Below are 23,358 nucleotides of genomic sequence, written 5' to 3'. Positions count from 1 at the left end.
TCCAATACTGCACTTAGCTGGTTTCCAATACTGCCTCCCTAATTCTATCTATAACGGCTCCTATATGGGCCAGGTGCTCCTGCCAGGTATTGCTGAAGATGGCAATATCATCAAGGTAAGCACAGGTATAGTCCTGGAACCCATCTAGGAGTCGGTCTACCATCCGCTGGAAGGTGGCCGGGGCGTTCTTCATCCCAAACGGCATTACCTTAAATTGGTACAAGCCGAATGGGGTGACGAACGCCGACTTAGGGATAGCATCTGGGGCTAAGGGAATCTGCTAATACCCCTTACAAATATCAATTGTAGTGAGGTATTGGCCCCTGGCCATCCAGTCCAGCAATTCGTCTATCCTAGGCATAGGGTATGCGTCGGATACTGTTTTCTCATTCAATCTCCGGTAGTCCACGCAGAAACGGGTGGTACCGTCTCTTTTAGGTACGAGGACTACCAGAGACGCTCAGGGGCTGTCAGAGGGTTCAATCACCCCTAGTTGGAGCATCTCCTTGATCTCCTGGTGCATGTGTTCCCGCACCACCTCTGGTATGCGGTATGGGGTTTGGCGCATAGGTAACTGACCTGGGGTTTCTACGCGGTGAGTCGCCAGGGGCGTGTAGCCTGGTACATTAGAGAAGGATTCTCGCTTTTCTCTCAACAACTGTTGTACCTCACTACGCTCCTGTGGACTCAGCCGCTCCCCCAGCTTAACCTCAGCTAGGTCACCACCTGCTTTTCCGTCTTCTAGCAAGTCTGGAAGGGGAAGGTTGTCAAACTCTTCAGAGGGGGGAGCACAAATGGCAGTCACCTCGTCAGAGCGTTCCCGGTAGGGTTTTAGCATGTTCATGTGAATCATGCATCGCCCCCCTGAGCCAGTACAGGGGCCAATTATATAGGTGGTGTCGCAGCGCTGCTCCACCACCTTATAAGGGCCCTGCCAGGCAGCCTGTAGCTTGTCATGCCGGACAGGTTTTAAAATTAAAACTTTCTGTCCTAACTGAAAGCTACGGTCCCTGGCGTTTCGATCATACCATGTGCGCTGACGTGTCTGCGCCGCCTGGAGGTTCTCCCGTACTGCTCGGGTTAGTTCCTCCAGCCGGTTCCGAAACTCCAGTACATAAGGTATGATGGGAGTACCTGTGGCGCTGTGCTCTCCCTCCCAGTGCTCCTTAATCAGATCCAGGGGACCTCGAACCCGTCTCCCATATAATAATTAAAATGGAGAAAACCCCGTGGATTCCTGCGGTACCTCCCGATAAGCAAAGAGGAGGTGTGGTATGAATCTTTCCCAGTCCCTATGGGTTTCTGCGAACGTTCGGAGCATCTGTTTCAATGTTCCATTGAAACGTTCTCAGAGCCCATTGGTCTGGGGGTGATATGGGGCACTGATTATTGCCCTCATGTTACAAAAATTCCACAGCTGCTGCGTGACCTCTGCAGTGAACTGAGTGCCCTGATCAGAGAGGATCTCCCGGGGTAATCCTACCCGGGAGAAAATCTTCATGAGGGCCTCAGCCACTGTTTCTGCATGAATATTTGTTAAAGCTACTGCCTCGGGATACCTGGTAGCGTAATCTACTACTGTTAGTATATATTTCTTGCCTGAGGGGCTAGCTTTCCTTAAGGGACCCGCTATGTCCACCGCTATGCTGCTAAACGGCTCCTCCACTATGGGTAGGGGATGCAACTTGGCCTTCCTGCGATCTCCCCTTTTTCCTACCCTCTGGCAGGTATCGCAGGTACCGCAATACTTCCGGGCCTCCTGACTTATCCCTGGCCAGAAGAAACTCTGTGTTAATCGGTACCGGGTGCGACTAACACCCAGATGTCCGGATAGTGGTATATCATGCACTATCCGGAGTAATTCAGCTCGATGTCTCTGGGGTACTACTAACTGCCGTATAATAACCGGGTCTGCTCCTCCCATAGGAATTTCTCTCCATCTGACCCCGCCACCCCTGTATTTATCTTATCCCTATATACTTGTAGGGTAGGATCTGTGGCTACTTCAGCTTCAAATGCACTAGGATCTCTTACCTGAACCTCCGGGTGTGAGTTGTAGTCCTGGGTGCGGGCCTGTTGGCGTGTGACCACGGGGTGAGCCTCTCCAACCGCTGGAGTTTGAGGTTCATATGCCGAAGTCAGTTTCCCCAAATCATTCCCCAATAAAACTTCCGCTGGGAGTTGTGGCATTAATCCCACTTCCACGTTCCCATGCCCCGCTCCCCAATTCAAATGCACTCGGGCGGTGGGTAGACGGTATACTGCTCCCCCGGCTACCCTTACGGCTACAGTCCTGCTGGTTCTGGCTTCTGTGGGTATTAGGTGGCTCTTTACCAACGTGATGGTGGCTCCAGAATCTCAAAGCCCTTGTACTGCTTTTCCCTCTAGGTAAACCGTCTGCCGATGGTGTTGGCGGTTGTCTGCGTTTGCCTGTAGGGGATCTGCCTCATGGAGTACTTCCCACTGTTCCACTGTGGTTACGGGGACTCCGGCGTCGTAGGGCATTGCAGCCTCTGCTTGATAATAATGGGCTGCTGCTCTGGGTGGTGGTGGTGGACCAGGCCGGATCCATGTGGAGCGATCTCTAGGTTGAGGACAGTCCCTTTTATAGTGTCCCCAGCGCTGGCACTGATGGCACTTAACGTTGTTAGGCTGTGGGAACCGTGGTGGACCAGTGGTAGGTGCTGGAAACTGTCTTGGTGGGACTGTTGCGCTGGTAGGGTTAGTGGTAGCGATATTTGGGCGGATTATGATTTTACCTGGTGCCGGTTTCTGTTGTCTCCGGGCATCCAGGTAGTCATCTCCCCTTCGTGCTGCTTTGGTGAGGTTTCCAGGATTGCGGTCCCTCACCCACTCCTGCATCTCTGGTGCCAGTCCATCAAAGAATTGCTCCAAAAGTACCATCTGTAATAAATCCTCCATGGATTGTGCTTTACTTGCCTGTATCCAGCTTAGTGCCGCTCTTTGTAATCGACATGCCCACTCAGCATGAGAATCTTTCCCAGTCTTTTTAAGGTCCCTGAACCGTCTCTGGTAAGCTTCCGGTGTCATGGCATACCTGGCCAGGATGACTTCTTTAACCCGGTGGTAATCTCTTAGCTCCTCATTTGGTACCGTGCGGTATGCTTCTGCTGCCCTTCCTGTTAGCCGCCCTGCTAAAATAGGAACCCAATCCTCAACATTTATTTTATGCAGGTGGCACAGCCTTTCAAAATCTTCTAAAAAAGCATACATTTCTTATTCTGCTTCCACATAAGACTTAAATGCTTGGTACGGTACCTTTGGTTTACTCTCCTGTACCATGGGTACGCTCTGGTTCCTCTCTGGAGTTGGTTGGCCCATTGGTCGTAGTACAAACTCCTATACCTCTGTTATGGTTCTGGCCAAAATCTCTGGTGGTGGGTTCTCCCCATAAAAAGACAGCCAAAATTGTAATTCCCTTTGCAATTCCAACCGCTTTGGATCTTCTGCTGAGTTATTCTGTACCAAAGCTGGACCCTCTTCCGCTCTGTATTCCGCCATGACTTCTGCAACTAGGACTGCCTTGGTCTTGTTGCTGGAAGGAATACGCCTTGCTTCTAGGGGATCCTTTAAAGTGGATCGCTTTAAAGTGGTGTAATCAATCTCCATCCGTGATCCATTAGTGCCGTTGCTTTTCCTGGTACTTGCTCCTCTGTGGGTCTGGATCCCGACGCTGCCGACCAATGTAGCGGATAGCTGATTTCTCACAGCTTAACTCCACCAGTATATCCAGAGGATGCAGGAACAAGTAATAAATCCAACAGTGTAACCAGCACAATCAGCAATATAATCCAAGGATATCCCATCACCTTTCCCAATAACTGGACGGCACACAGTATCAGGAGTAGAACTGAAGTTTAATGGCAACATTCCTGCTTTTATGAGATTCTCCCATGCAAGGGAGGGATTCACATTAATTACACTTTGCACAAATCATACAGACGTTAGCTCCCACACATCTCCTCCCCTTAGCTTAACAGATAATACGATTATACTGTACATACTTTTCCCCACTTTCCAGATGTACCCCAAATATGTGTGATCTGGGTGAGCAACATATCCAAAAATCACCCAGATCAGACCAGGGGTTCGGGAGTTATGAGAAGGTAAAGTTTTGACCGGCCGCATGGGTAAAGATGCCGAAATTAGTTCCATGAAATCTGGCCCTGCGGTCGGTCTCTATTCGTGCCCCAAAACTCCCAAAAGGCTATGCCACACATAATGGAGTCGGTAACCGGATGAATCCCCTAGTTCGTGGGATTCATCCTACCGAATGCCAGGCCGTTCGTGAGTTGGTTTCGGTACTTTCTGCCGTCCTGGAGGTCTTAGTGGTGTTCGGCTAGTCGAGTGTCCGTTTTCAGTTCCAGACACTCGACGACCAAACACCGCTGTTCGTGGGGTTAAGATGGCCGCCACCACGTGTTCGGCTGCCGAAATGGCGGCCACTCAGGGGATACAGCAGTGAGTTCGTATAAACCAAGGGAATGAGAGAAACGATCAGGGAAGTCAATTGCATGATTAATGTACATCAGGGTGGTCCGTTTGTTCGGTACTTTGTTCGTATACCGAACAAAGTATGTCCATAGCTGGTGCAATGTCAATCTGTATAATCCAGGTATGTAAAACCTCAGCAGTGCCAACAAATAAAACGATAAATGGGACAGCCAAAAAAGGGTTCCGCTACAGATCCTAACGGATCGGCTTGGGGATGTCCGGAGGAGTACTCACAGATCGTTTTTCAAGTTCAGTTTGTCTGGACAACACGTCGGCGTTACCATTCTGCTTCCCTGGGTGGTAATGAATAGTAAAGTCAAAAGGCTGCAGCGCCAAACTCCAGCGCAGCAGCCTGGCATTGTCCCCAGCCACACGGTTCAGCCACACCAACGGGTTTAAGGAAAAAGGTTGTCCATAAAAATACGGCTGTAACTTTTTGAGGGCCCACACCACGGCAAGGCATTCCTTCTCAATGGCGGCGTAGCTTACTTCACGAGGCAATAACTTTCGGCTTAAGTAAGCTACTGGATGCTCTCCGCCATCTGCTCCAACTTGGCTCAGTACTGCTCCCAATCCAAACATTGAAGCGTCTGTGTGAACAAGAAATCTTTTAGTTGGATCGGGAGCAGCAAGTACAGGTGCATTAGTTAAATGGACACTCCAGGCACCCAGACCACTTCTGCTCATTGGAGTGGTCTGGATGCCAACTCCCACTACCCTTAACCCTGCAAGTGTAATTATTGCAGTTTTTCATAAACTGCAATATTTACATTGCAGGGTTAACTCCACCTCTAGTGGCTGTCTATTAGACAGCCACTAGAGGTCACTTCCTGGGTTCTAGCACAGGTTTCCTGTGCTAGAGCGTCGCTGGACGTCCTCACGCTGTGTGAGGACCTCCAGCGTCGCTCAAAACCCCATAGGAAAGCATTGAAATTATTTTTCAATGCTTTCCTATGGGGAGACGTAATGCGCATGTGCGGCATTTCCGCGCATGCGCATTAGGTCTCCTCGGCCGGTGAGCGAGATTAGTCTCGCCCACCGGCCGACGTAATCACTAGGAGGAGCGTCGCGGAGGCGGAGACAGCGCCGAGGGACATCGCCGCTGTCCCAGGTAAGTGACTGAAGGGGTTTTCACCCCTTCAGTAACCGGGGATTGGTGGGTGGGAGGGAGAGGGACCCTCCAGTGCCAGAAAAACGGATCGTTTTTCTGGCACTGGAGTTTCCCTTTAAGGCAGTCTTTAGTTGCTGGAATGCCTGATCACACTCTGGGGCCCAGATGACCTGTCGAGGAAGGTTTTTGAGTGTCAAATCAGTCAGGGGTTTGGCCAGGGTACTATAATTGGGTTCAAATTTTCGGTAGTACCCTGCAGTACCAAGAAAGGCTAGCACTTGGGTTTTGGTCTGGGGGGTAGGCCACTTAGCCACTGCCTCGATTTTTGCTGGTTCGGGCTTTTGCTGTCCACTCCCTACCAGGTGACCAAGGTACTGTACCTCTGCCATCCCGATATGACACTTGCTGGGTTTAAGTGTTAACCCTGCCTCTCCAATACGGTCAATGACCGCCCCAATGTGTTGCAGGTGGTCTGACCACGTCTGGCTATATATGGCGATATCATCCAGGTATGCACATGCATACTCCTGGAACCCGTCCAGTAGCCGATCTACCATCCTTTGAAAGGTAGCCGGAGCGTTTTTCATCCCGAATGGCATGACTCAAAATTGGTCCAGGCCAAACAGGGTGACAAACGTCGACTTAGGAATGGCATCTTAGGCTAGTGGAATTTGCCAGTACCCTTTGCATAAATCTATTGTAGTGAAGTACTGGCCTCGTGCCATCTCGTCTATCCGGGGCATCGGGTTTTGTCATTTAGCCTCCGGTAGTGTACACAAAAGCGTGTGGTGCCATCCTTCTTGGGTACAGTACTACCGGCGATGCCCAGGGGCTATCGGAATGTTCAATAACCCCTAGCTGCAACATTTCCTCAATTTCCTTTCTCATATGTTCCCTGACTGCTTCAGGGATACGATATGGGGTCTGCCGCATAGGTAGCTGTCCTGGCGTCTCAACTCGGTGAGTGGCCAGCGGAGTTTACCCTGGTAAATTGGATAAAGTGGCTACCTTAGCCGCAATTAACTCCCGTACCTGGGCACGCTCCTGAGGGCTTAGCCGCTCCCCCAGCTGAACACCTGTGGAGGGCTTTGCCTGATCTCCCACTCCAATAAGTCAGGTAGCGGAAGATTCTCCTGATCCTCAGAGGCTAAGGCGCATATCGCCGCCACTTCCTGTATCCTCTCATGGTAGGGTTTGCGCATATTCACATGGAGCATGCGTCTCTTCCCTGTCCCTGAGCAGTGGCCAATGACATAGGTGGTGTCACATCTCTGTTCCACCACCTGGTATGGGCCTTGCCAGATGGCCTGCAGCTTGTCATTGCGAACAGGTTTTAAAATCAAAACTTTCTGTCCTACTTGAAAGCTGCGGTCCCTGGCTCCCCTATCATACCATCTGCGCTGGCGTTGTTGAGCCGCCTGGAGGTTGACCCGTACGAAGGGCCGGCGCCACCTGTAATGCGACCGCAACTTAGCAGGGGGCGCCGGATCCCTGCACCCGGTCTCCTCATGCTGCGCTGCCTGAGCGCTTTAGCAAGCCCCAGGCGGCGCAGCACTGCTGTGTGGGGGCGGCCGAATTTGAGTGACCGGCGCTCCCTCCTGCCGGTCTCTCAATGTAGCGTGGCCGGGCGGCGCGGAACGCGGGACAGGTACCTCTGTTTCCTGTACCCGGCCGCCGGCGGACAGAAAGTGCTCACTTCCTTTCAGTCCGCCGGCGGCCGAGTACAGGAAACAGAGGTTCCTGTCCCGCGTTCCGCGCCGCCCCGCTACATTGGCAGGAGGGAAGAGGAGGGTTAGGACCACTGGGAGAGGAGGGAGGGGGGACACTTAGGACCACTGGGGAGGAGGAGGAGGGGGGGGGGACAAAGGACCACTGGGGGAGGAGGGGGGGAACTAAGCTAAGGACCACAAAGGGGGTGGAGGGGACTAAGGACCACAAGGGGGGTGGAGGGGGGAGGGGGGACTAAGGATCACTGGGGGAGGAGGGGGGACTAAGGACCACTGGGGGAGGTGGGAGGGGGGACACTAAGGACCACTGGGGGAGGAGGGACACTAAGGACCACTGGGGGAGGAGGGACACTAAGGACCACTGGGGGAGGAGGGACACTAAGGACCACTGGGGGAGGAGGGACACTAAGGACCACTGGGGGAGGAGGGACACTAAGGACCACTGGGGGAGGAGGAGGGGGGGACAAAGGACCACTAGGGGAGGAGGAGGGAGGGGACAAAGGACCACTGGGGGAGGAGGGGGGGAACTAAGGACCACTGGGGGAGGAGGGGGGGAACTAAGGACCACTGGGGGAGGAGGAGGGGGGACACTAAGGATCACTGGGGGATGAAGGGGGGGACTAAGGACCACTGGGGGAGAAGGAGGGGGGACTAAGGACCACTGGGGGAAGAGGGGGGACTAAGGACCACGGGGGGAAGAGGGGGGACTAAGGACCACGGGGGGGGGGATGGGGGGACAAAGTACCACTGGGGGAGGAGGGACACTAAGGACCACTGGGGGAGGAGGAGGGGGGGACAAAGGACCACTGGGGGAGGAGGGGGGAACTAAGGACGACTGAGGGAAAAGGGGGGGACTAAGGACCACTGGGGGAGGAGGGGACTAAGGACCACAAGGGGGGTGGAGGGGACTAAGGACCACTGGGGGAGGAGGGGGAGGGGACACTAAGGACCACTGGGGGATGAGGGGGGGACTAAGGACCACTGGGGGATGAGGGGGGGGACTAAGGACCACTGGGGAAGAGGGGGGGACTAAGAACCACTAAGGGGGGAGGGGACTAAGGACCACTGGGGGAGGAGGGGGAGGGGACACTAAGGATCACTGGGCGAGGAGGGGTGGGGCACTAAGGAACACTGGGGGAGTAGGGGGGGAGTAAGGACCACCCCGGGAGGAGGGGGGAAGGTCCACTAGGGGATTGCCAGAGGGAGGACCACAAAGGGGGGAAGAGGGGAAGGACCACCAAAGGGGGAGGGAGGACCACTGAGGGAGGGAGGCAGGACCACTAAGAGGGGGAGGGGGGAGTGAGAAGACCACCAAGGGGGGACTGCAGAGGGACAGGGGACCAAGGGAGAACACTGAGGGACAGGAGGGAAGGGGAAATCACTAATTGACAGGAGGGGAGAGCACTATGACATTTTTTTTTTTAAATAAAGAGCTGCTCCCCTCTCAGTCCCTATCCTACCCCACAAATCCTCTCTTTTACACTACACACATACACAATTCATCCCCACACACACACACAGAAACATACAATGCATCCTTACACACAGACACACCCGAAACACACAATGCATCCCTTACGCTCACGCACTCATTCTCTTACACACAGAAACAAAATGCATCTCTTACACACTCAATGCACCCCTTACAGACACACACTGCATTCAATTACATACACAGAAACACACCTTGCATCCCTTACACACACACACACACAGAAACATACAATGCATTCCTTACACGCAAACACACACTGCATCCACTATACACACACTACATCCCTTACACAAATTGGTATCCCTATACACTACATTCTAGAAGAACACACACATTACATCCTCTACAATAACACATAAAACATCCCCTACACACATACACTCCACTGCCTGTGAGAGAACTCATGGGTGGGCCATGTAGGTGGATTTATGTGTGGGCATGGTAGGCATACTCACGGTCAAGCCCTGGGGGCCCAGACCTTGAGCTGTGTAAGGGGCCCCAAAAAATGGCGCTGCTTCCTGTTCTACACCAGATCTGTAGAGCCAGACTGAGCCCATCATCAGCCTATTGTCCTCATCTGGTGGTAAGTAGGCCATCCAATATATTATTAGTGGCACTAATCTCTAATTTACCTCACATTAAATGGATACTATAGTTACCAGAAGCACTACAGCTTAATGTAGTGGTTCTGGTGTCTATAGCCTGTGCCTTGTAGGCTTTTCAGATAAAAGACACTTTCAGATAAAAGACACTTTGTGCAGACTGACGTTGGCCCATATGGCAGAGCATATGAGCGGGGCATTGTGATGTCACATGGTGGGCAGGACATATGGGGGGGGCGGCAAATTTTTTTTGGCCTAGGGCGGCAAAAATCCTTCCACCGGCCCTGCCCGTACGGTCTGGGTTAATGCCTCCAAGCGATCCCTGAACTCCAGCACATATGGTACAATGGGTGTCCCATCCGTACTACTCTCCCCCTCCCAGTGCTCCCTAATTAAATCTAAAGGCCCTCGCACCCTTCTCCCAAACAGTAGTTCAAAGGGGGAAAATCCCGTAGATTCCTGGGGTACCTCTCGGTAGGCAAATAGCAGATGGGGAAGGAATCACTCCCAGTCCTTATGGGCCTTTCCAAAGGTACGGAGCATCTGTTTTAAAGTACCGTTAAATCTCTCACATAACCCGTTGGACTGAGGGCGGCATGCGGAGTTCACGATAGGCTTAATGCCACATATTCTCCATAGTTGGTGAATTACTTCGGCCGTGAACTGCGTACCCCTATCCGATATCTCCTGGGGAAATCCTACCCGTGAAAATACTTTCATTAAGGCCTCGGCCACAGTCTCGGCTTGAATATTGGATAGGGCTACTGCTTCGGGGTACCGAGTGGCGTAGTCTACTATGGTCAAGATATATCTCTTGCCTGAGGGACTGGGTTTCGGTAAGGATCCTACTATATCCACGGCCACTCTTCTAAATGGTTCTTCAATGATGGGCAGGGGGCATAATTTGGCCTTGTGGGGGTCACCCCTCTTGCCTACTCACTGACAGATATTGCATGTCTGGCAGTAATGGCGCACATCTTTGGATATACCTGGTCAGAAAAAGGCGTGGGTCAGGCGGTATCGAGTGCGCGTCATCCCCAGATGCCCAGACAAGGGGATATCGTGAGCGATCCAAAGCAGTTTTGGTCTATATTTCTGGGGTACTACCAGCTGTCTCGTAGTCACATTTACAGACCCCCCACTACCCTTTCTGCAATCCGGTATAACAACACCTTTTCCCAGACATACTGCTCCCCCTCTAATCCGGCCTGGTCAGCTATCACCCTATCTCTGTATACTTTTAACGTGAGATCTATCTTAACCTCGGCCTCAAACTCAGTCGGGGTATCCCAGGTTACACGTGTCGTATGAATGTCACTGTCTCTTACCTGAGCCTCAGAGTGCGTGGACGGAGCCGTGGTGCGAGCCTGTTGCCGGGTGGTCACTGGGTGGGCCTCTTGTAGGGGAGCCTGGGGTATAAAGGCGGAAGTCATTCGGCCCAGGTCATTCCCCAATACGACATCTGCCGGCAGTTTCATGCCCACCTCTACCATCCCCTCCCCAACACCCCAATTCAAATGTACTTTTGCAGTGGGTAATCTGTATACCGCTCCCCCTGCTACGGATCCTCTGGTGTGTGCTGAGCCTGGAACCAAATGAGGGGCTACCAAAGTCAGAGTGGCCCCCAAATCCCGGAGCCCTTGTACCTCTTTCCCTTCCAGAGTTACCAGCTGGCGGTGATGTTGCCTGTTGTCTGTGGCCTGTACCGACATCACCTCGTGTAGTATTCCCACGGGCTCTTCTGTCTGATTAAAGAGCATCTCTTGGGTGGCTGACTCCGCTTGGTAGTGGTGGGCGGCTGCTCTGGGTGCTGGATTCGGCCGTACTTGGTTCCATGCTTGTCGGCTCTGATTCTGGGTGCACTCTCTCGCCATGTGGCCCCATTGCTTGCACGTATGGCATTGGATATTAGCTCTGCCATTATATCTGGATGGTGGAGTGTGGGCCGCCGGGTTTGGTCGGAATGGGGTCGCTGTGTGTGCAGTAGGGGTAGTTGTATGAGGTGTAGCGGTGGGTCGAGGGTATCCCCGGTTCAGGTTACCGTGATGCCTTCTGGCGTCATAATGTTGGTCGGCCGCTTCTGTTAGGGTGAGGGGTTTTCTGTCTCTCACCCATTCTTGTGCCTCTGGGGACAGACCATCAAAAAATTGTTCCAGCAGCATCAATTGTCGCAACTCCTCCATAGTGGTCGCTTGACTGGCCTGTATCCACCCTTGGGAGGCTTGGTCTAGTTTGTGTGCCCACTCAGCGTTGGAGTCTTTCTCGGGGTTTGCGCAATCCGTGAAACTTGCGCCGGTATGCCTCCGGGGTAATGGCATATCGTTCCAGTATAGCCTGTTTTACCCTGGCATAATCTTTGCTGTCGTCCCTGGGTACAGCCCGATAGGCTTCTGCTGCCCGACCTGACAGTTTGCCTGCTAGTAACGGCACCCATACTGCCTGCTCCAAATCATGTAAGTCACATAGCCTCTCAAAGTCTTGTAAATACCCATCAATTTCATCCTTATCCTCGCAAAACATTTTAAAAGCATGGTATGGGATCTTAGGCTTTACCTGGTTGCTGACCGAAGCCGTAATAGATGCTGCTCTGGAGGGCGAATCCTGCGGTCCGTGTGCCATCACATACTCCTGCACATCCGCCAACAGTACAGTCAGCATTTCCAGTGGTACAGGCTGAAGTAAATATTCCAGCCTGGTCCTCATTTCCTTCTGGTAGAGGGTCTCTTCCATGGCTGGTGGGGGTGTAACGTTGCGAGCTCTGTCTCCCTCCATCAGTTCGGCAATAAGCACAGCTTTTGATTTATTGCTGGCTATCTTACCCCTGGCTTCTAATAATTCCTTTAACGTCTGCCGTTTTAATGCGGTGTAATCCGTCTCCATTCACTTCTGTGTTCGGTTCTTTTGTTGCATTCAAATTGCCATTCCCTTCCTGTTCGGCAGTTTCAATTGCACGAACCACGCTTTTTGGCTGTAGGGTTGGATCCCGTCGCTTGCCACCAATTGTAGCGGAGCTGCAATATGAAATCCCAATATCTCTGCTGGTTAAGAAAGTAATCCAAAGTAAGCGCTGGAAATGAAGGCAATATCCCAAATCCCCCAGTAACCGGACGAAACACAGTTCTGGGCGTCAACTGAGGTCTTTATTCACATGCTCCAGAATTTATGCAATTCCCCATGCAAGGGGTTTCCCAAGTCACATCACAGGGGTATTACAGTAGTGGACTACATGGGAAACTTAAATTACAGAGCATTTCTCCCACCATGCACTGCTGTACGAGAGGGATACTCCCACTAGAATATCCTGTTAATTGAGTTATCCCTCCATACAGCAGAACCGGGTTTTAACATGAAAATCCATAACTTCTGTTTTATTTGTGTGATTATTATGAATGACCGTTCGGTAGATAGCTGGGGTCTGAGCGCATACTTCGTGTGAGTACCGCTCAGATCCCAGCTTAAATAACCGAACGGCACACGAAAACATACTTTATATTACATTCACCTAAAAGTACTGAACACCGATTCGGGAACCCAACACTAAAAGACCGGAGCTCCCGAACGGCCTGGAAGTCCAGCGGTGTTCGCGCCGTCGAGTAGCCGATTTTAGTTCCAGGCGCTCGACGACTAAGCACCGCTGGGCTAACAAAGGATCCAAGATGAGAAAAAACAGCGCTGGTTAAAGATGGAACAGGTCCAACTACCAGAGTTGTGATGGTTGAAAGATACAGTGGGGCATAACCCCTGCTAATATAGAGAAAAAGAGGCCTAATGGTTGGCAGGTGGGAACCCACTGCCTCCCAGAAAGACCTAGTATCTAGTTATAACAATACTCTGCAATTATAAATGTACCAATGAGGCGCAGAGAATATAAGTAAAACAAAACCTCTTTAATATTCCCTCGTATGGGGAGGAACTCAAGAAATGAAAAAAAGTAAATAAACACACAAAAAATATAAAATAGGACCTAATGGAATCAAATGTAGTCCAAAATACATAGAAGTAACTGTTAATATATATATATAGCAAAGTTGCCAATATGTAGTTATAAATTCTATGATCAAAATGGAAACCCTTAGATGCAGAAAAGAATAATAAATGCATCAAAATATATGGATGGTGGAAACAGTTTGCAGAGTTGCAAACTGTAACAGCTTATTTAAATAGCCAGCGATACAAGTGTAACCAAATACCTACTAAACTATAGGAGATTTGGGGGAAGGAGTCCCTAGCATAGGATAAATAGCCGAAATATTAAACAGTCCATATAGTAAACAGGGACAGTAAGAGAACCAGAAGAGATGTCCTAGGTTAAAAGCATCCGCTCAAATAAATGCTTGCTCGACGCGCGTTTCGGCGAAACCAAGTCGCCTTTGTCAAGAGCGATTTGCGGCGTGAATGGCGCCTCTTTTTAAACCTACTTAATGCCCCGCCCATAAATTATGACGTCAGTGGAAATCCTTCGATCATTGGGCTGCGAGGAATAGAGGGCGTGGAACTGTGCTGCTCGGAATAATTCATGGCAAAGTTAACCCTTACACAGGTTTACCCCACGTACTGCAACTCAGTTAGAATGCGATTGTGATATGCCGAGTGTGAATATATCGGATCATTTGGAACAGTGTACAGCAGTCTCACAAGAATATGACAATTATGGAGCATATTGTAACGAATGCCCTAACAATGTTAGTTGAATAAACAGTAATATTATGTATACAATTGTCAGTCTTACAGTGAAACCAAAATGATATTATTGGCTAGTTCCAAAATAAAGAGATAATATTAACCCTGACACTGCCACTTCATAATGTAAACAAGAGGCGAACATATATGGAATTAGAGATAAAAAACAGGGATGCAAATGGGGGTAACTGAAAATATACCCCATGAAGTGAATTGAAATTAAAGTGACCTCCATGTAATAAGAGGGAAAATAGATATTAATACATAAAGACTATAGTGAGTGGGAGAGAGTTGTGTTGACAAAATCAAGTGGCAAATTGGAGAATATCTCCATTAGTGATGACAAGAGCTAATCTAAAAAAGTCAAGGGTAAAATACTGTACTACTTCCAACCCTGTATAGCGAATACACAGATGCACTAAATGAAGAATATAGGGTTAAAATTAGGGAAGAGTAGTAAAGGAGCTGATAATGGTACACATTGTAGATGTGTTAAATAAAAGGAACAAAAGAGAAGCCTTCATTGAGGCCTTTTGGTTGAAGGGTTCTAAGTTGATAGATCCAGGGGCTTTCCCTTTGTCTCAGGAATCTATCATAATTGCCCCTACGTTTGTCCTTGTGTACCAGCTCAAGTCCGCAGAACCGAAGTCCTTGTGGGTTACCCGCATGGTATTCTTTTAGATGACGACCTATGGGAGTGTCAGTGGGGAGTTTGGGAGATCTAACATGCTCCTTGATGCGCTCCTTAAAAGGTCTAAAGGTTTTCCCTACATATTGTAGCTTACAGGAGCATGTTAGAAGGTAGACAATGCCCGCTGTGTTACAGTTGAAGAAGGATTTGGACGGTAGAAGTGACTTGGAACCAGAAGATTTCTAAGATTTTTACCTCTACGTGCGGTCATATCTACTCTTGGACCCAGGAACTTTTGCGGTCATATCTACTCTTGGACCCAGGACCCACAGCTTATGCCCCATCGTATGCCAACCTCCATTTAGGTTGGTGGGAGGAAGTAGTTGTGGCCTCTGATAATGATTTGTCACCATACAGGCCCTACATCTACCACTGGGCCCGCTATATTGATGATATTTTGATCCTTTGGACAGGCCGTAAAGAACTCTTTGATAAATTCATATCTTTACTCAATATCAATGAGCTCAATTTACGTTTTACCTCGGAATTTGGGGGCAACACACTTAACTTTTTGGACCTTACAATTACAGTTAGCAATAACTCTATTATTACTACCTTGTACAAAAAGCCTACATCATCCAACAGTCTCCTTCGATGGGAAAGTTTCCATCCTCAATCCCTTAAAACATGGCATTCCGACTGGACAATACCTCAAAGCCCGTAGGAACTGTAGCGATGTTGAAGATTTTAAGCTTCAAGCTAACACACTTTGACAACAGTTTAGAATGAAGGGCTACCCCAATAAATGCCTCAAGAAAGCATACAAAAGGGCTTTAGAGGCAGATAGGGACACTTTACTATCTCCGAAAAAACTTCCATCAAACCCCAAGCCCCACGTATGATAGCCACATACGACTCAGGCTGGGAGGCTGTTAAGGTTGAAATTCTAAAATTCTGGCCATTTCTGTTGGATGATATTCACCTAAAAAAGTTCCTGGGTCCAAGAGTAGATATGACCGCACGTAGAGGTAAAAATCTTAGAAATCTTCTGGTTCCAAGTCACTTCTACTGTCCACCTATACGTACCTGGTTACATGCTCCCACGGTGGGCTCCTATCAATGTGGCCACTGTGTTGCATGTAAATATATTAAACGCGATTCGAAGAGCATCACAGACAGTGATGGAAAAAAGATTTTTAAGATCAAATCCTTCTTCAACTGTAACACAGCGGGCATTGTCTACCTTCTAACATGCTCCTGTAAGCTACAATATGTAGGGAAAAACTTTAGACCTTTTAAGGAGCGCATCAAAGAGCATGTTAGATCTCCCAAACTCCCCACTGACAAAGGCGACTTGGTTTCGCCGAAACGCGCGTCGAGCAAGCATTTATTTGAGCGGATGCTTTTAACCTAGGACATCTCTTCTGGTTCTCTTACTGTCCCTGTTTACTATATGGACTGTTTAATATTTCGGCTATTTATCCTATGCTAGGGACTCCTTCCCCCAAATCTCCTATAGTTTAGTAGGTATTTGGTCACACTTGTATCGCTGGCTATTTAAATAAGCTGTAACAGTTTGCAACTCTGCAAACTGTTTCCGCCATCCATATATTTTGATGCATTTATTATTTTTTTCTGCATCTAAGGGTTTCCATTTTTGATCATAGAATTTATAACTACATATTGGCAACTTTGCTATATATATATATTAACAGTTACTTCTATGTATTTTGGACTACATTTGATGCCATTAGGTCCTATTTTATATTTTTTGTGTGTTTATTTACTTTTTTTCATTTCTTGAGTTCCTCCCCTACGAGGGAATATTAAAGAGGTTTTGTTTTACTTATATTCTCTGCGCCTCATTGGTACATTTATAATTGCAGAGTATTGTTATAACTAGATACTAGGTCTTTCTGGGAGGCAGTGGGTTCCCACCTGCCACCCATTAGTCCTCTTTTTCTCAAGGATCCAAGATGGCCGACCGCCGCGTGGTCGGTAGTTGAACGATGGCCACCCAGGAAAGCACAACTACCGATTGCAACAATGCTGCAATCCGTTAATTGGAGCCACACGACCCTCTGTGTGTGGGCTCTTGTTCGGTACTTGGTTCGTTTCACGAACAGCCGGTAAAGTTGCTGCTAGCATACGAATGCTCTATATTACACAGACCAGCATATATTTAAACACAGCAAGCAGCATACATTTAAACACGGTATTACAGCGTTTTTTTCAGATAACCTTTAAAGTCATATTCATATAGTCTGAAGTGGCTAGGTTTGCCACAGGTGTCAAAAAGCATAGAATAACATAGCCAATAAAATTTAGGTTTATTAGTCATAAAGTTAAATTACTTAATAGTGAACAAGTTGTATCTAATAACTTCTAAATGAGTATGATCATTTAACTTCTATTGGAAGCACCAGAGAACCCTAAGTACGCACATTTCCAGGTTCAGTCACATGAGACACAGCTATTCATGCCGATCACATGGTCTGGTAGAACCAAATCACGATCGAGCATGAATGCGCATGCGTAAAGAGGTGTACACGTACCGTGCATGCGCAATACCGCACATTACACAGAAATTATCGAAGAAAGTTAAACACAGTACTACCTGCAATGCGCATGCGCCATAACGCGCACGCGTAATACGGCGCATATATATATATCGCAGAAAATCAGTTAAAGGGAGATGTAAATACACACCCAATGTCTCATACAGAGACACAAATTTCATTGTTATTATATGCTTTTTGACACCCTTAATATGTGAAATGATCATTGGAGAGACAATTATGTTTTGTTCACATTTTCATCATTATTAATTGATGATGGGAGTAATTAATCATTATATCACATGTTTATTCACTTGTTAAATGGTTATATGCACCTATATATTTTGTATTTTGTATGTGCTTCAGTAGCTTGACAAAGGCCCTAAGGGGTCAAAACGTTGCTGTGTAGCTCAAAATAAAATTGCCTACATTTTGGAATTCGTTGGAGTGCCTGGATTATTTTCTACATTTAACAATTTGAACTTTAAAAATAGTGATTCTCTAAACTGGTACATTGAATGAGATCAGCTGTAACCCAGGGCAGATGTGTCCCTTCTAGTTGCACTTTACACAGAGGGGCATGCAAATTCCAAACAAGCAAGAGCTTGGACTGAAACAATTCAGTTGCAGAGTCTAGATCTGGTATTAGACATAATCTGTGCCATGGTGCGTTCTTGAGATAATTTAAAAAGGATTCAAGATAAAATTTCTTGAATGACCTGGTAAATTTAATCTTGGGAGGGGATTTATTTTGCGTATGCATTACACTAGACCAGTGGTAGTCAACCTTTTTCTAACTACCGCCCACTAATGCATCTTTTTGGTTGAAAAAATTTCCTTACCGCCCACCAGTTTTCGTGCAAGTGCGGAATATTTTTTTCGAAAGAAGGGTGTTTTAAAAAAAAATAAATGTACGTTCATTTATCTTTTTATTTCCAATTAATGCATGTTTATAATGTTTTTAACTTTATAAAGTTTAATGCGAAAACAAAGTAAATTGAAATTACCTTTACTAGTGATTAATGAGATCCTTGAGGTTGATGCTGCGAGACTAAATATTTGATATCTGGTTCGATTTTCGTAAGGAACAAACGAAGGTCTCCTCTTTCGGTGATATTCAGACGACTTCTCTGTTTGCGCATAATAGGATTTCTCATCTGTGCGTCATCTCCCCTCTTCTCCCTCCTCAATTCCCCTCCCCACCTTTTTTTTTCCCTTTTTTTTAACCTTCCTTATAGCAATGCCCAGTAGGAAGGCTGAGCTAGGTATCCCACTATAACAGACTGGCACACAGGGCCGCCATCAGGACATGACAACCGTGACAATTGTCACGGGCCCGGCGGCCCTGGCCCGGGCCCCACATGTATCAGCGGAACTGCCGCCGGTGCATCTGCACCAGGGCCCACACGCTTATGGGGCCCATCAGGTGGCCCAAGCATTTAGGGCCACCCAATGGGCCCTATTATCTTCAGGGGCCCTGTCAGCGCTGTAATAGCGCGACCGGGCCCCTTTAAAAAAAAAAATGCAGCTCGTCACTTCCTCCCAGTTTACTCCGCGCGGGAAGGAGGAGGCAGAGGCCGCGAGGAGAGGCAGCCGACTCACATCATCCCCAGCCACCCTCCTGCGACGAAATGGTAAGGAAGAGAGGAGGGTGGCTGAAAATGAGGTGTATGTGTGTATGTCAGTGTATGTGTGTGCCTGTGTATGCCTGTGTGTGTATGCCAGTGTATGTGTATGCCAGTGTATGTGTATGCCATTGTGTGTATGCCATTGTGTGTATGCCATTGTGTGTATGCCAGTGTTTGTGCACTGTGTGTATGCATGTGTGTATGTCTGTTTTAGTATTTGTATCTGTTAGTGTGTGTGTATTCCTGTGGGCAGGATTTGGAGGCTTGCCCTGTGGGCGGGCTTGAAGGGGGGCCCAGACCTTGAGCTGATGGCGGCCCTGCTGGCACACATACATACAGACACACATACAGACAGACAGGCACACATGCAGACACACAAACAAACATACAGACAGGCACACATACATACAGACACACACACAGGCACACATACATACAGACACACACACACACACACACAGGCACACATACAAAGACACACACATACAGACACACACAAGAAACATATACATACAAAGACAAGACACATATACATACACACATATATACAGACACAAGAAACATATACATACAAAGACAAGACATACATACACACACATATATATATATATATATACAGACAGACACACACACACGACATACAAAGACACACATACAGACAGACACACAAGACATACATACAAAGACACAGACACACACAAGACATACATACAAAGACACATACACACACAAGACATACATACAAAAACAAGACACATATATACAGACACACACAGGCATACATACAAAGACACATACACACACAAGACATACATACAAAAACAAGACACATATATACAGACACACATACACAAGACACACATACACAAGACACACATACACAAGACACACATACATAAGACACACATACAAAGACACACACACACAATCAAACACACATTATATTTAAGTCACCCTCCTGTTTCCTACCTTTAAGGTGCAGGAGGGTGACTTTCCCTGGGGTCCAGTGGTGGCTCAGGTGGATGGGAGTCAGAGTTCCCACTCTGACTCCCCCCTCCTCCTTCCTCCCGCGCGGCTCTCAGTTTTAGCTGGGAGGAGTGACCGGGGAATCACTTCCTCCCAGCTCTGTGATGTCATCACAGGGGGCCCGGTCGCGCTGTTAAAGCGCCCAGCGCTGACCGGGCCCCCTCACAATCCACATCCATCGGGTGGCCCTGACAGCATGGGCCACCCGATGGACCCCTCCATATGAGGCCCTGGCGGATTGCCGCTGGGGCCGCAAGTGGTGATGGCGGTACCCGGTCGCAGGGGTACCGCTAGCTCGCACCCGCCCGCTGGCTCACCCAATCTATAAAAAAATTTGAAAATCCCTACCGCCCACCTGGAATCCCGAAATGCCCACTAGTGGGCGGTAGGGACCAGGTTGACGACCCATGCACTAGACAGTTGTCACTGAAACGGTTAGGGAGAACGCCCGCCTCCTGGATTCTGTAAGGACAACTGGCAAGAATCCAATCTAGCAAAGTGTGGTTCTGGCTTTTAATATTAATGCGAGTTGGGGGAGGAAATTAATTGTGTTAGCTGCAAAGTCTTAAACAGCAAGCATGATTTATAGGTGCTGGGTGTGTATAAATATTTATTGTCAATGAGCTCACATGCTAGAGGGAGTGGGGTATAGTGACACAAAAGGTAAGTGTAGCGGAACCCCTTTTTGGCTGTCCCATCTGTAACAGATGCCCCTGTTTGGCATCTGATCTGCATCAGACACTTACCATGGTACCTGAGAACCTCTAACCTTTGTTTTATTGCCATCATCCACCTTGCCTTGCACTTAAAGACAAAAACTGTTTCTGGCCCTTTAATTGTGTAGTGCAAAGAATGGGTACGTTTGATATGGCACTTCGGATACAGCCATTAGACAATCGAACACGTGGCGGCGGCCATTTTAATGCAGTCAAACGCGGTCGACCTGTACCTTCCCCTACCCTTCGACACCGCGGCTGGAGACTAAGTCTCGTTCGAAGATTCGAACACCGTCATCTTTTTCACGGGAAATAGACTGCCAGTCGACTAATGAACACCGCAGCAGTTTAACCCCGTTCTATTTCGACACTTTGACAGAAGTCGAAGTGCGTTCGACTATTCGAACGCCGCCTTCGGATGGGACTTTGTAAATTTTCAAGGCAGAAACAGACCGACCACACAGCCTGAATCTGTTGAACTGTTTTGGGCATGCAAACAGGCGTGCGGTCGGTCCAAAGAGACTTTTTCAATATCTCGGGAACCACTGAACGGATTTGTACGAATTTTGAATATGTTTGTCCCCAAGTTGTGTGGTTCATAAAAATATAAGTTTTATTCCTGTGTGATGCAAATTTATAAAGTTATAATAATGTATAAAAATCTATAAGTTTTAGCTTGGAGATAATTGAGGAGATACAGTAAAAAACTCAATTATCTCCCAAGCAGAGGGGAGGGAATCTGTGGGATGTAACCGTTATATGATTGGTTAATGCCTAATTGTCTGTGGGCGTCTCCCTTGCAGGGGAGCACTGCATAAAAGCAGAGTCCCTGTCATTAAACGTCAGTTCTGCTCCTGATGCTGTGTGTCGTCCAGTCATTGGGAGTGCTGTTGGGATATTGTTGGATTATTTTGCCTGCTGGAATTACTACTCTATGGATTTATAATACTTGTTCCTGAGCCTCACTGGGATCTTAAGTGGAGAATATTTGTGGAATATCAGCTCTCTGCTACAGTAAGGGTAGGGTAGAAAAGTAGATTGCTAGGATAGTATTAATCGAGGGCTTAGTGTTTTGTTTTGAAGACAGATTCAGGAGAGGAATGAGGGTGCGGGGAGAGAAAGCTGTTCACAGTTTAATTGATATGCTTTCCTGAAGAAGTGAGTTTTCAAAGATATTTTTGAAGGAATAGAGACTGGGTGAAAGTCTGACGGAGAAGGAAAGGGAGTTCCACAGGAATGGTGCAGCCCTAGAGACGTCTGGCATCAGAGGACGTAGGTTTTCGGCAGACAGGACATATTAGTGTATGAGTGAGGATAAGTAGGTCGAAGTAGCATTGTGTAGAAATCTGTAAGCAAGAACCAGGATCTTAAATTGAGCCCTATATCCAATGCAGGGACGGTCACGTCTTTTGGAAGGCATACCAATTGATTATCATCTTTCCCTACCCACCCCTTGGTAATCTACTTTCCTTCTCCTGCTACTGTATCCTAAAAATGGATAAACTCTGCTAGAAACCTACTCTTCCCATATATGAAATACACCCTACCCTTACCTCTTGTGTTACTTTCCCACTCCCTCTAGAATAGAAGCTGGTTTGAGTAGGGCCCCCAACACCCTCTGTTCTTGTGCATCCAACTCGTCTAGTTACATAGACTTGTCTGTTGGTCGCCCATAATACTACTACTACTAATACTATTATCATAATATAAATAGTAATACTACTAATACTATTAATACTAATAATATTAATACTACTAATTAGAATATAAATAATACAGAAGTCGCACCATATCTCTGGGGTTCCGAGCAGTCTTTCCATTTCTTACCTTTAGGAAGCCCCCCGATAGCAGGGCTCGTGTAACGCTCACAATGCTTTCCTTGCTGGGGAAGGTCGGCGGCGAAACTGGGAGTTCAATCCGGTGCATGAGCTCCAACAGGTCCTCTCGGAGTGACTCAGCCTGACGCAGAGACTGCGGGCACAGGGCACAGCGGGTGCACCAACCCTCTCCGTCTGTGGAAGAAGCAAATCACAGACCATTTACAGCAATTACAGCAGAGGCTACAATTAGCAGAGCAATCAGACAGAGCTGCATCACTTACGCTCTTTATAAAGGTTAAAGATCTGGATTAGGGTCATGTGGTCACCCTCAGGAACCTGCAGCTCACGGCGAGCAAGCATGACATCATCGTTATGAGGCAGTGGCAGAAAACAACGTGGAGCGACTTTCCAAAAAAGGCAGAAAAAAAAAAACAATAGAGAGAATTACACAAAACAGAATGGCTTCAGAGAAACCTCACAAAAACATTGTGCAGTGCCTGGTCGATCATAATGTACAACAAACCCCCTAAAACCACATGTAACCCCCTCTAATACAACACACCCTCAATAAACTACATGTAACCACCTGTAATACCATACAACACACCCTCTATAAACTACATGTAACCACCTGTAATACCATACAACACACCCTCTATAAACTACATGTAACCCCTGTAATACCATACAACACACCCTCTATAAACTACATGTAACCACCGGTAATACCATACAACACACCCTCTATAAACTACATGTAACCACCTGTAATACCATACCACACACCCTCTATAAACTACATGTAACCACCTGTAATACCATACAACACACCCTCTATAAACTACATGT

The 23,358-nt window shown here is 47.9% G+C and overlaps 1 protein-coding gene across 4 annotated transcripts in view; it reads right to left on the bottom strand.

Moving 5' to 3' along the window:
- Positions 1–23,358, bottom strand: part of DQX1 (DEAQ-box RNA dependent ATPase 1) — a 136,821-nt gene that overhangs the window by 24,730 nt on the left and 88,733 nt on the right. For all 4 annotated transcript variants that reach the window (XM_063457500.1, XM_063457498.1, XM_063457502.1 and 1 more), the window contains exons 10-11: positions 22,791–22,913; positions 22,517–22,701 (exon numbers count right to left, since the gene is read on the bottom strand). In XM_063457500.1, the coding sequence (XP_063313570.1) occupies positions 22,517–22,701; positions 22,791–22,913 (308 nt within the window). The remainder of the gene's footprint in view (positions 1–22,516; positions 22,702–22,790; positions 22,914–23,358) is intronic.

The sequence above is a fragment of the Pelobates fuscus genome, chromosome 6 (genome assembly GCF_036172605.1).
Source record: "Pelobates fuscus isolate aPelFus1 chromosome 6, aPelFus1.pri, whole genome shotgun sequence".
In the NCBI taxonomy this organism is placed as follows: domain Eukaryota; kingdom Metazoa; phylum Chordata; class Amphibia; order Anura; family Pelobatidae; genus Pelobates; species Pelobates fuscus.
Note: the sequence above shows the minus strand (reverse complement) of the source record. Positions and strands in the feature narration are given on the sequence as shown.